Below are 13,178 nucleotides of genomic sequence, written 5' to 3'. Positions count from 1 at the left end.
CGGGTGTGGCGCGCAGGGATGAAGAATGGGCAGGCAGAGCGAAGGGCGAAGGGGGAGGGAGGGAGGGAGGGAGAAGGAGAACGGAAGAGGGGTGAGGAAGCGTTGAAGAGTAGCTTGGCGAGTGAGCGAGAAAGCTATAGAGGAGAAGTGGTCAACATCAGAGAAGGAGGCCGACTGAGGTGTGCGCTATGTCGTTGTTGCGGCGCCATGGACATTCATGCCGCAACGTGAAAGTAAAGAAGCAGCACGCACCTTCCTTCGTCTCCCGCTTGTTTTGTGTTTCTTCTGCCTGTCCTCTTCACCGTCATGGCGAGCGACCCACTTGGCGTGAAGTCGATGCTGCTGGTATGACGGTGCTGGGGGCTCCACCGCACCAGCAGGGAGAGGGGCAGGCAAGGAGAAACAGTCTGAAACAGAGAGCCGTGAGCCGAGGACACACGGGAGCACAAGCCACAGATCCATAAAGCACATCACTAACACCAACATCACGCCATGACCGTTGTGGCAGCCGGCAACATGTGATATTGAAAAGGGCAGAGAGCAGCGCACAGACGACTGCTGTCAGAGCGAGAGGGAGGAGGAGACCTGTGCATCACCTCATTCGTGGCGCCCTTTCTTACGACATTGTCGACGGTGTTGCGTCTGCGTTGGCTATAGTCCACAAAACACGCTGCGCCTGCAACTCCTTCTCCATCAGGTCCGACAGCGCACAAACGCGCCTCTTCAACGCCGTGTTCTCCCTGTGTAAGATGCTCTCACCGCTAGTGCTCGTTGGCACAGCCAGCGCCATGTCCGCGGCTGCTACAGTGCTCCGCTCGACCAGCACAACATGTTGGTAGGCGTGCCGCAGCACCGCTGCCAGCTGCTTCGCGGAGACCTCCACTGCCGGCTGGGTGCTCTTCGGCTCCACTTCCTGCGGTACCTCGTCACATGCCTGGCACACCCACTCGTACAAAGACCGCGAGAAGGACTTCGGCGACTGAGACGACCACAATGGAAGTGGCGCAGCGCACGCCTTTCCCTCCTCCCCACAACCGGCACTGACAATCGTTTTATCTTCGGTGGCCTGTCGATAGGATGCCGCCCGCGCCGCTGCTGCTGCTGCGTTGTTGAGTCCACTGCGCATACCTTTGACGGTAAAGGCGGTACTTGTCTCGCCATCACTGTTGCAGCCGCGGCTTGCCCCTTTCAGAGTCTCCTCAGCTGCCCGTCGCCAGTGGCGTATTTCCTCGTTGGCGCGCTGCAACTCTGTCTTGTACGCCGCAACGAGCTCATCATCGGTGCTGCTCTTCTCTAGAATTGTGTCCACATAGCTGCGCAGCGTATGAAGCTCCGACTTCATTGTCTTCACCCGCGCCTGCAGGGCGGACGATTTCATTCGCTCTTCGTTAAGTTCGTGCTGTTGCTGCTCAAGGTTAGCGCTGAGCTCGCGCTGCTGCGCCGCCCGCTGGTGCTGCATGGCGCTTAGCCTATCGCGCGCGTAGCTGTCGACGTCGCGACGTGGCCGACGCACCTGTGAGGTGGTGGTGGTTGCGATCGATCGAGCCTCAGTCGCGGGGTCAGCATCCACGCCTAGGAAAGCGCGGACGGAGGCAGGCAGCGCGAGCGGGTCCATCAGTGTATCCACGCCATCCTCGCCGCGACCACTGCCGCTCTGCGCCACGACCATCTTCAACTCCCGTTGTACATCCTTGAGCTTACATTTCAGGAGGACAATCTCCTCCGCACGACCGCGCCAGCCACCCGCGTCCGTGCCGGAGGGCGACTTACAACCGACACCTGCTGGCGTTGACCCACCGCTGCTCGAGGCGGCAGCCGCACGGCGCAAGAGGTCGTCCACTTCCCTTGTGTCATCACGTAGTCCGACTTCGCGTTGAATGAGGGAGCGCAGAGTGGCGTTCTCCCGCTGCACCTCAGCCATGGCGAGCTCCTTCTGGTGCAGCTGATCGTACACGCGCGCGATAGCAGTGGACGATGCTGCCGCTACCCCCCCACCACTTCCACCGTTGGTCTTGTTGCCACTATTGCTGCTACCGCCGTCGTCCAGGCCAGTCGCTCCTGCCGGCAACTTTGAGCTGGACTTTACTCCTCGAGTGCCAAGCGAGGAGACTGTGACGGCGGAGGCTAGTCGCTGCGTCTTCTCCTGCTCCGCCTGCAGCGCCTTCTGTGCGGCGGCTAGCTGTTGCTGCACGGTGCCAAGCTGCACTGTGAGGTCCTTGTTTTTTCTGATCAAGAGAAGGTACTTGCCTTCCAAAGCTTCACCGAACACGCCTCTCGCAGCAGGACCAGTGTCTCCCCTGGTGCTGCTGCGACAGCCCTCCATGTCGCTGGGAGTGACCTTATGCGGGTCATCGCGCAATTGCTGAACTTCAGCCTTATAGGCAGTGAGGAGCACCTCAGGCGAGGCGGTCGTGGAGGGAGAGGTGTGGGACGACGCGAAGGACATGTGGCCCTTGGGTCGACAGCGTCCAAACTGCTCTCCGACCTCTCCCCTCCACCCAGACGTAGGCGCACACGCACGAAACGTGGGAAAAACAACGTTGCCGCCAACTGCGCCGGGGCTGGGCTCCTCTCCTCACCTGCGTGAGGTCCAGCCCTCCAATAGAGAGCTACGAGCGAGAAAAAGCTGCCCTGGTTGACACAGGGTGGGTGGGGGGTGGTGCACCTGTGCGTGCATGGCGTGTGTGTGCGCGCGGAGGATGAGGGAGGAAGGGAGGGGGGAGGGGGGATGGAGATGGTCAAGTTGGAGACAGGCAGAGAGAGAGAGCGAAAGAAGAGGGGAGATGCAAGAGGAGGCGGCATTAACACAGGCGAGGGTGAGTCAGCGAAGCGTGTTAGGGGGAGGGGGCGAGCAGCTCCGTTTTGCATTTTTTCTCGCCTTTCACGCGCAAACCAGCAAAACACCCGAAGACCAAAGGCGTCAAGTCGTTCCTCGTGAAGTGCAGGCGCCCATGTAATAGGCCGGCTGAGGATTGAACGAGGGAGAAGCGCAAAACCCTCCTCACGCACGCAGTTCTCCGCCAGGCTTGCTTTCTCCCTTCTCCGCAGCTTTTCGCCTCGCTCTGCTGTTGCGCTTTCCGTTTTGGCGGTCTAGTCCCTGAGGCGTCAGAGTCCCCAATGCGTTCGGTCTATGTTCTCGTCCAAGGTGAGACCCCATATGCCTGGGCGTAGGTGCGGAGCTCCGCAGAGGAAGCTATGCGAAGGGCTGAGTGGGTGAGTCAGTGCTGGGGTAGGGTGAGAAGGGAATGAGAGTAGAGGCGATCACCTGCACTTTTCTCAGTCACGCTTGCCATGCTTCGCACAGCGCTTTCATCCACCCTGCATACCGTGTGGAGGACACAAGGGAAATACTCAGCTGGCGAATTTCGTCCGCCGCGTTTGCATCCGTCGTCGGCATTTCATGCACGTCGTCGCCGTCTGTCACGGCCGCAGCTGCGTGCGCCGGTTTCACAGCTGCTGTTGTCGTTCTGCTCTCCAAGAAGAGGTCGTCCTCTTTTGCCAGCAGGGCAAGCAGTGTCCAACTGGTGCTAGAGCGTGGTGACCCACGAAAAGCTGCTGGCAACCATGATGTGGAAAGGGGGTCTCGGGAACATGGGATGTATCCGAGGAGGTTCTGCCACGGCGGGCGGGTAAGCTGAGTTGGTGAGAGGGAGGTGTTGCACTCCTCAGGGCACGCCCACGCGCGACTTGCATATTCTACGGAACCTAGCAAGACATCGTCCCAGAAGGGCGTCAAGTGCAGTGCCTCCCATGCTGTACGCGTGGCGCTGACGTGCAGCGGCGGCGGCTCTGCTACACCCGCCTCCTTCCCCATCCCTGCCGAGTGCGGCAGCGGCTGTCCTGTCAACATAATCACGAGCACGTCACACAGCACAGCAGGCGGCGCGTGGGTGTAGTCGTGCAGCAGGTCATCAATGATGCTAGCGACTGCGTAGAGGCACTGGACAACGCAGAGGAGCGGCTGTGGCCAATGCGGCTGCTTCTGACCGTCCGGGGCCCTGTTGAGGGTCGCCTCCGTGGCCGTTGACGACGACGCGTGGAGCTGCAACAGCGCTCGTACGAGGGCAATGAAGAAGGCACCGATCCCAAATTGTGCTTCTATGGACAGCGGTGATGGCCACGGGGGTACTGTGGAGGCCGTGATGGGAGGGGAGGTGGCAGAGTAGGAGCCGCGTCCAGTATCACTAGCGAGACGAGCTGCACGAGACGAGGTCGTCGTCGGAGCAGCGCCAACACTGAATGCTCGCAGGGGTTCACTCAGTTGCGGTGGCGCTGATGCACTTGTGCATGCGCTGGAGGCTGGCATGAATGCCCCGGCTGTCGCGGTTGCCGTTGGTCCCAGCGTGCCCACTCGGTCTGCCGAGTGACTGAGAGGTGACAGGATGCCGTCAGTGCGGGTACGAATGCTGTTGTGGTGACCACTACCTCTTTCTGCTGCCGCCTCCATGGATTGAACACGACTGGCGGCGGCGCCGCCTCTGTGTGCACGATGCGCCTCCAGTAACAGCCCCGTGATCGCTTGCAGAGCGTCGCACCAAAGGTCTCGGGAGGAAGGAGAGGTAGCGGCGGGAGCGGCGATTCCACCGCCCCGACACGAGAGGACACTCGCGTCCACCGCCTTTGTGCTGTCGACGGTTGGTGCTGCGAACTGCAGCAACGCCGCTGCAATGGCTCGGCACCCAACGTAGGAAACGGCAACCAGAAGTGCCTCGGTGAGGTTGCACATGGCCGCCGCTGCTTTATCGCAGCAGTCCTCCACACCGCTGTAGGTATCGACTGCCGCAGCCGGTACCGCCGCAGCAGCGTCACCACCGTTCCCGTCGTCAACGCTCGCATCCATTCCCAGCGGCCCGACCGGTGCTGCTGCGATGGCGCAGTCCCACAGTGAGTGGCCACGGGTAAAGTGCAGTGCATCAGCGGCACCAGCGCGCGGAACAGCGTGCCCACCAGCTGTGCCAACCGCAAGGGCTCCTGACACCTTGCTGACAGACACCGTTACAGTGCACGCCGCCGAGTCGTGGCGCTGCAGCATCTGTGTTGCGCACCCCTGCTCGCCGCCCCAGCGAGCCTCCAGCACGCCGAGACGCAACTCCTGCATTGTGCGTCCGCCCAACTTCGCCTGCTGGAAGAAGTGCGGCTGCGTCTGTAGTAGATGCATCAGGGCGAAGCAACTAGCGAGGAGGGACACGGGGTCGAGTCGGCGCAGGACACCGCCCGCAGACGGCAAGGATGGCCATGCGACACTATTCATGTCGCCGTGATTGGCGGTGCTGCTGAAAGGAGTCAGCAAAGATGATGCAGTAGTAGAGTGCGTTCTTGGTGCTGTAGCGCGGCTGCCTTGACGGCCCTCTGTGCCAGCCTGCACACTCGGCAGCACTCGCCCGTTTGCTGGGAGGCGCAACTGCTGGATCAGTCCTCTCAGGTGCCACTGCGCCAGTGCCCCCACTGCACCGGTTGATTCACCGCCTCCGTTGGTGCTATCCACTGTCATAGATACGCCAGCGATACTGTTGGCGGTACTTCTACTGTGCCCGCTGCTGCCCACACTTACACCGCTTGCCATTGCCGCTGGCGCCTCGTGGCGCCTGCTGAAACCGAAGTCAAGAAGGCTCAGTGACCGGGTGGTAACTCGCCTTGCCAACGGTGGAGAGGCTAAGCCGCTGATGGCAGTAGCAGCAGTGTTGTGCGAAAACTCTGCTTCTGCCGAGTGACTACTTCGCAGCGGTTTACCAAGCAGCACCGCGAGTCGTGACGCCGCCGTCGCTGCCGAGGATGGTCTGAGGCACAGCAAGCAGCAGGCCATCAGGGTGGCCAGCGCTGGTGTCCAATCCTGCGGTACACGCGACGGTAGCTCCCAAAGGCGCTCCATTGACTGAGCAGGCGCGTAGTAGTCGCTGTTGCCGCCCATGAATTGTTCAGCATCTTCGGTGCCCTCGTCAGCCGCCGCTGGCATACCCTCACTTGCATGCGTGATGGGCGGCGCATTATGAACGTGGGACACGTGGCGCAAGCTGTTTGTGCGCGGGGTGTAGCGAAGAAGTGCAGGTGCACGCCCAAGGGACGGGGCGGATGACACTGGAGACCTCGGCGGTGGGGGTGACAGCGTGGGGATCCCTGTATCGGCTGCTGCTCTGGTTGCGGGGCTAGCTAGAGAGGGAGGCGGCACACCATGCGCGAATAGCGCAGTCTCTGCTTTCATGGAATGAGCGCACCACCGTCCTTGGCCCTTCTCATGCTGGGCTGCAGCATCATCGCTATCCTCGTCATCCTCAGACCAAAGCGTCTCTCCTAGCTGCGCGGGCTTCGTTGCAGTAGCGGCAGGGGGAGCATCACTAGGTGGCTGTCGATAGTTTTGAGAGTTTTTGTCAGCTTCACTGTTGCTGATAGGGCTCTTGTCGTCAGCGACCACATTGCCAGAGGGAGGAAACGAGACCGCATTTGTGTGCGGTACCGCCAACATGGTCGCCGTCGCCGTCGCTGTCGTCGCGGTGCAGAGCTCAGCCATGCGCTGCTCGCGTCGGTGCAGCTGAGTGCGCAGTTGATAGGAGGTCACGCTGCACAGAGCCACGAGCATCCCAGGCGGTTGCCAGAGGACCCCGGGATGCTGTCGGTGCTGCTGTCGCAGAACTCGGTGAACGGCGCGCTCGGCTGCGGCGAGCAAGCGATGCTGCTGGCACTGCTCCTCCTCCAGACGCTCACCAAGGAGGAGGACGTAGCGATGGTGAAGCTCCGTTGTCGACACTGCGGAAGCCGGAAGGGTGCGGAGAGGATCGCGAGAGCTGTTGTTGTGACGCCGACCGAGGAAGAAACTGGTCACATCGCGTAGCACTTCCACTGTACGACTACTACCACAGGTGAAGCACGATGGTACCGATTGGCTCTGCTCACCAACGCGGCTGCCCTCGTGCTGCTGTGGTGACAGAGTGTCGTGGGGACAGATGTCGCTGCATGTCTCCTCGCCTATGACGCACATAATTTCCGCAAGCGCGATCACCTCCGCGGTGGCGATGGTGAACAGCGCGCGGTCTTCTCGATGCGGTGAAGCCGCATCACTTGCGCGGATGCCACCATCGGGCTCCAGGTGCTCGGGGCCACTCGAGGCGCTCATACCAGCTCCCCTCCACAGTTCTTTCCGCCACAAGAGGTCTGACGAACGTCGCCCATCCGCCACTGGCGTGCCGCCTTGGAGGGGTATACCTGCCGCACTCATCCACACCCCGGCTATCTCCAGCGTCCACCGCGCCTCCATCAAGTCGTCCTCGTCCACCAGAGCGGCATCTGAAGGCGGCGACAGTGCTGCTGCTGTTGCAGTACCGGTCCGTCGACTCACGTGGGAGAGAGACGCCACAAGCGTAGCCGACAAGAGACGAGTCGCGCGCAGCCACTGCTTGACCTCACTGCAGCACAGATGGTGATGGACTGGTCGTTGAATGCGCGTTTGGCCTTCTTCCACCTCGGCAGTGCCCTCGGCGTCAACACGACGACCACACGAGCACTCCTGTAGTGATTCCACAATGGCGCTCACCGCGGCACAGGTAGCACGCCGTCGCTGCATGAATAGAGGTACGTACAGTGACAACAACCGCTGAAGTGCGGCACGACAGCATCGCTGCTGCCCCAGCGATAATACTGCCGCGGATGTATTAGTCTTGACGGAGCTGGCGTCGTCCCCTCGCTTCGACGTCGAGAGGCCTGTGACGTGACTATCGCCACCGTCGCTGCTCTCCCCACTCACGTGCTGCAGTAGCGCGACAAGTAGAAGCGGAAGGAAAGACGCATGCAAGGCGTCCACGCGGGCCACTCCCTGTGAGGAGTACAACACCGCCGGCAGCAGCAGCTGCAGCCCGCCATCTGCTCGTTGCGGAGAGGTACAGGAACTTCCCGACTCAGACAGTGCTGGCGTCCACGGGTGCGCTGTCAGGGATGAGAACGGTCGCTTTCGCGCGGGCTGCTGTGTCAGCGTCAAGACCGAAGGGGCTGCCGGCTGCACTGCTGCTGCGCTACTAATGTTCTTAACACTCGTGGCAGAGCCGCAGTCGCTATCGAAAAGCCGCTTCAGCACGGCAGCCACGAGGAGGCGCTCCAGGTGATACGCCTGCATCGTGGAGTCGCTCTCAGTGGAGCCCTGGAAGCTGGCGCGCGGAGTGTTGAGTGTGTGGTTCAGCCAGCTAGACGGCGCTGTCGCGGCAGTCACCAGCTGTTGACTCACTGTCGGGGATACGTCAAGGAGGTCTGCCAACGCGAAGCAGCGGAGGAGGTGGCGCTGCTGCTGCTGCTGCTGTTGCCATTGGTGTTGCGCGGGAACGGCATTATCGTTGTGTGTAGCAGCCGTGGGTGGTGACGACGACGTGGGCGTCGATGTGTCAGAGGCCGCAGCCTCCGTACCCGTCATTTTCGCGGACGCACGCACGCGCGTGCGCTGCCCAGGCAGCGATGAAGCTGCTGAGGTGCCAGTACTAGCGAAACCAACGCCAGAGAGAACACACCCCGAAAGCAACCGGCCCACCCAACAGGCCAGTTGTGGCAACGGTGGTGATTTTGTAGTAGGCCGCACTACACGGCGCTGCGTCGTCTTAGGTCGAGAGCGGAAACGCGAAGAGGAGCGAAGAGGAAGGGTGTGAGGGATTCATCAGCAGGAGGGGGTGGGGAAGGAAGGCGGAGCAAGGAGTCTGGGGAAAGGATGACCGCACGCTGGAAAGAAGCACCCCGGCTCCTATAGAGGAGTGTGCGTGAGTGAGAGTAGACGAGTGTGTTCGGTACGCACGTGTGTGCACCTCCCAAAGAGGCTGTGGAGAAGGCGTAGGGAGAGAAGGCGTGTGAGGGGGAGGGGTAGAGCCACACAGAGCCCTGTTGTCTGTGCTTGCCCATGAGCACCGACGCCACTATCGGCAGACTCCAGAGACACCAAGAGAAACCCTCGACACTTCCGTCAGCAGAGAGAGAGGGAAAGATGACGAAGGACATGACACGGCACCCCAAGCACCATCAATGGGGGGGGGTATTGTCGCGTATGCGTGTCGGTGCGTCGACTGGCAGCGGCCTCGGCGCCCCGTCAAGACAAAGCGATCCATCATTCTTCGGCCCACGTGGAGAGCGCAAGAAAAGGCGCATCGTCGTTGGAATGCCTGTGGCTCACCAAACGCAGGCGCTCGAGGAGGCAGTCATGACGTTGGTTGTTGTGGGTGGCTGAGCACAGGCGTGAGGGGGGGGGAGGGGACATCATTGGTAACGGAAAACGAAAGGGTAATGGTGGTGGGTGGAGGGAAAGGGGCTACTGCACAGAGGAGATGAAGGGGTGTGGGGTAGGTATGAGAGCTACGCACACAGTCGCTAACACCGGAGGCAGCGGGGGGAGGAGGACGAGAGGCTCTGACACGCGGAGAGCGCGCGCGCGAATGTGCGAGTGGCGTCACCTCCACCCAAAGAGGATGTGGCGGCGGAAAGGACCACACCCGTGTACATACATAAGTGAGGAAAGGAAAGCAAGTGAACGAAGCCAAGCGATAACACGACACCAAACGCGAGAAGGGACGGGAGCGAACCACATTGACAGAGAGAGAAAGTGGGGGCGTCTCGCTCAGATAGACCCACTCGGTACAACACATAGGGAGAGCACACGCACACACACACACACACATGCACATGTATATCCATGTACGTGTGTGTGTGCAGCATTAAGGCTGTCCGCGCGGCGCTTTCCTCCCCTTTCTCCGTTACTTTTCCTTTCGGCTCGACATCATGTCCCTCACGAAGCTAAAGATGATTTGCTGAGAGAGGGGAGAGGGGAGCTTGGAGAGGCTGGCAGGAAGAGGGAGGAGGGGGGATCGGGAGTAGTGCCTTCAGAGAGCTGCTGGATGTGCAGGCAATGACGCACTACTAGAGGCGTAGCAGCGACAACGGAACAGTGAAGGTGGTTGTGTGGGCGTCGCTGCGTGTATTGGTGATCCTGTCGGAGGCACTTCTACACAAAACTGAGGGGAAGTGACGATGGAAAGGATGGCGCGTAGAGATGCAGAACGGATGCCCCCTTTCTCGCTGTCACACGCACGACGCCTCTCCTCGCTCGCTTACGCCACCTCCTCCTTGGTGCGTCGCTGCTGCATCTGACGCTTGCGCGCCTTCTGTTGTTCCCGCTCCACAATCGCCATCGACATCATCTTCAGCTCCTGCCGGTCGTGGATTTCGTTTTCAGGGTAGTCATCCACCAAGGACACTGCAGCCACAGCTGCGGCGGATGCACCAGAGGCCGCCACGCCAGCTGCCTGTGTATCGCTATCAACGCTCCCGTGATGCCGCGTCGTCGGCGAGGGGCCATCACCCTGTGCACCCATAGAGGCCTGTGACAGGGAAGCTCCACCAACGTGCGAAGGCGACATGCGCGCGGGGGATGCTGAGGAGGTCTGTTGCTGCCGCTGAACGCGCTGTGCTTCCAGCACCTCGGGGACTCGCACATTAGTCCCAGGAATGAGGAACTTGGCCGTGCTCATCGACCGCACGACGGCGTCCAGTTCTTCGGGAGATAGTTCCTCCAGCATCAGATGCAGCTTGGCACCACAGTTGCGCAGCAGATCGTTCGTCAGACTGGTCTGAGTGGCGAGTCGCTGATTCTGATGCTGCTGCGGTGCGGCAGAGACGTCCGTTGCTGCGTTCGCCGCAACAGGCAGTGCGGCGGAGATGGACAGCTTTTCGGCCAGGTACTGCACACCAAGATCCACCTCCCGGAGAAGCTGGGCGAGCCCGTTGTGCTTCTCTTCCGCCTCCTCGAGCTCGTCCTGCCGCTGGTGCAGGTGCTGGCGGAACTCTTCCAGAACGAGATGACGCTCGTGACACCGGTCCGCGAGAAGGCCGTAGTCGACCGCCTCGGCACCGCCGACCTCCGCCGCGGCGTTTCTGCTGCTGTTGCCCTCGCCGTCCTTGCCATCGGCCCCGCATGTCTCGACGTTCTCATTATCTGCACCGCCACGTATGTCGCGAGCCGCCCGCATCACACGCGCGGACACAAGCGCGTGGCCGGCGCGGTGGTTCACCTCCTCCCACTCCGACTGCAGTGCCGACTTTTCATTGTCGAGCTGCTGCATGCTGACCTCGAGTTCTGCCGCTGTGGCCTGCAGCTGCACATGATGAGCCGACCGCTCGCGCAGCTTTGCGAGGACATCCGAGACGTTCGTGCCCATTGTCACATCACGCAGGCGGAGATACGCCGTCTTCTGCGCCTGCAGCTGCTCCACCTCATCCGGGCTGAGCGATGCGGCTGACGCGGCGCGGCTGTGGTGTCCGCGGCGCCGGGCGGAGCTGCCGGCGACGCCGTCCGCGCTCTGCAGGATGCGCGCATGTCGCTCCTCCTGCTGGGTAAGCTTTAGTAGTATTGCCTCGTGTTTCTTCGCCAGCTGCTGCCGCTTCGACTCGATGAAGGCGCGGCGCTCGTCGAGGTCCTTGCGCTGCCTCTGCCTTTCTGCGGCGAGCTGCGCCTTCAGGTCTGACACCTCGGCCTTTGCCGCGTCTCGCGCCTTGGCTGCACTTTTCCAGACCGCCACCAGCTCGCCCAGCTCTTTGTTGGCGCACTGCAGCGCCTGCTCTGTGGACGAGACCTGTGTGTTGAAGCCGGCCTGCTCCAGCTGCAGCCGCTCCAGCAGCGTCTCGTACGTGCGCCGAATGGTTTGCACCTCATTGTGCTTCACAAGGCACTTGTCCAGGCGGTTCTCGAGGGCGCGAATTTTATGCGCGATGGTGGAGTTCTCCTCCAGAACGCCGTTACCCTCCTGCTGGATGAAGTGATTCTCCTCGGTGGTTCGCTCGATCTCCTTGAGTAACTCGGCATTCTTGCCCTTCACGGCGTTGATGCTGCGCTTCAGCACGCACATTTTGTTGTGCAGAAGGTCCTCCTCCTTGGCGTAGTGGTCCTCCACACTGATGTTGCGCTGGCCGCGGATGGTCTGCTGCAGCACCAAGCGCAGCTCCTTGTTTTCGCGTCGGAGCATGGTGAGCTGCTCGTTGTTGCGGCGCACCTCGGCTTGCACCACCTCCAGCTGGTTGCGTTGCCCTACATCGAGCACGGACTGGCGCGTCTTGGAGATCTGCTCCACAGCATTGGCGTTCAAGGTCATCACAGCACACAAGGAGGACGGAAGCAGAAGAGGTGTCCGTGAGGTGTGACACGCAGAGCGCGTGCAGATGAAAAAGCGGAGGGGAATTGGGGGATGGCGCTCGCCAGGAAGACAAACGCACTGCGTGCACGACAGGCACAAAGACGTGGACAGCCACGCACACGCTCTCGCGTGGTGAGGGGGCACCTGTGCAGACTTGGGAAAAGAGGGACTAAGGGGAGTGGAGGGAGTTAGCACCGTGTGCAGAGGATGGGAGGGAGGGGGTGAGTGAGTGGGTGGGCGGGTGGGTGGGGGCCGAGATCTACAGAGCTGTGGAGAGGCAATTGGTGCTACGAAGATCTCGCTGAGGGCGGCGGTGGTGGTGGTGGTGAGAACGAAGGCGTGCGTGACGGGCTTTGGGGCTGGGGGGGGGGGCAAGAGAAGAGAAGCGGAAAAAGAGCGAGCGAAGTGGCGAGAGGCCAAAGCGGCGGGGAGCTTCACTACTCACTGGCGCTCCGTTCGTTGGTGCGCACGTGTGTACGGCCACGGGTGCAGACGTTTCATGAGAGACAAAGCGAAGGAAGGAGGAGTTGGCACCAAGAGAGAACGTATGGATGCGGTGAGATACAGAGAGAAAGAGGGATTCAGAGGTTCAGGCAGCCGATGTGCTTGTGATGTTGGGTGAGCACAACACATCTGTGTCGAGGATAGTCTGTGGATTGCAGAAACTTACACCCACACTAATGCGCCTGCAGAGAGGTGGGCAAAGCACTCACCGTACACACAGGTGGGGGAGGGCGGCAAAGTCCCAGATTCCACCCAAGACGGTGAGCGAGGGCGGGTGAGGGAAGGAAGAGAGGAAACGGCAAGGGCACCCCTGGTGCTGAGATGCGACCGGCTGAGGGACACACGCACATACACACTCGGACTACATTCAGAGGCAGAAAGAGAAAAGCCGCGGCACACCGCACCGTGCATCAGTGATTCTCCACCACAGCGAGGCACCATCACCATGATGCACAATGCCGCAAGTCCTCTACACGACGCCACCTCCGCCCCCCGTTTCAACGGCCACAACACAGTCTCACTGGCAGC

The 13,178-nt window shown here is 61.2% G+C and overlaps 3 protein-coding genes across 3 annotated transcripts; all 3 read right to left on the bottom strand.

Moving 5' to 3' along the window:
* Positions 1-616: 616 nt before the first annotated feature.
* LPMP_150550 (hypothetical protein) lies at positions 617-2,446 on the bottom strand (the record flags this gene model as incomplete). Its single annotated transcript, XM_010699128.1, has 1 exon — positions 617-2,446. One exon carries the CDS (start codon positions 2,444-2,446, stop codon positions 617-619), a length of 1,830 nt encoding a protein of 609 aa, XP_010697430.1.
* An 834-nt stretch (positions 2,447-3,280) lies between these two features.
* Positions 3,281-8,392, bottom strand: LPMP_150540 (hypothetical protein; the record flags this gene model as incomplete). The annotated part of the gene is made up of 1 exon (XM_010699127.1): positions 3,281-8,392. One exon carries the CDS (start codon positions 8,390-8,392, stop codon positions 3,281-3,283), a length of 5,112 nt encoding a protein of 1,703 aa, XP_010697429.1.
* Positions 8,393-10,067: 1,675 nt separating this feature from the next.
* LPMP_150530 (hypothetical protein) lies at positions 10,068-12,104 on the bottom strand (the record flags this gene model as incomplete). Its single annotated transcript, XM_010699126.1, has 1 exon — positions 10,068-12,104. One exon carries the CDS (start codon positions 12,102-12,104, stop codon positions 10,068-10,070), a length of 2,037 nt encoding a protein of 678 aa, XP_010697428.1.
* Positions 12,105-13,178: the final 1,074 nt, after the last annotated feature.

The sequence above is a fragment of the Leishmania panamensis genome (genome assembly GCF_000755165.1).
Source record: "Leishmania panamensis strain MHOM/PA/94/PSC-1 chromosome 15 sequence".
NCBI classification, from domain to species: domain Eukaryota; phylum Euglenozoa; class Kinetoplastea; order Trypanosomatida; family Trypanosomatidae; genus Leishmania; species Leishmania panamensis.
The sequence above is the reverse complement of the archived record's forward strand: the minus strand, read 5'-3'. Positions and strand labels throughout refer to the sequence as shown.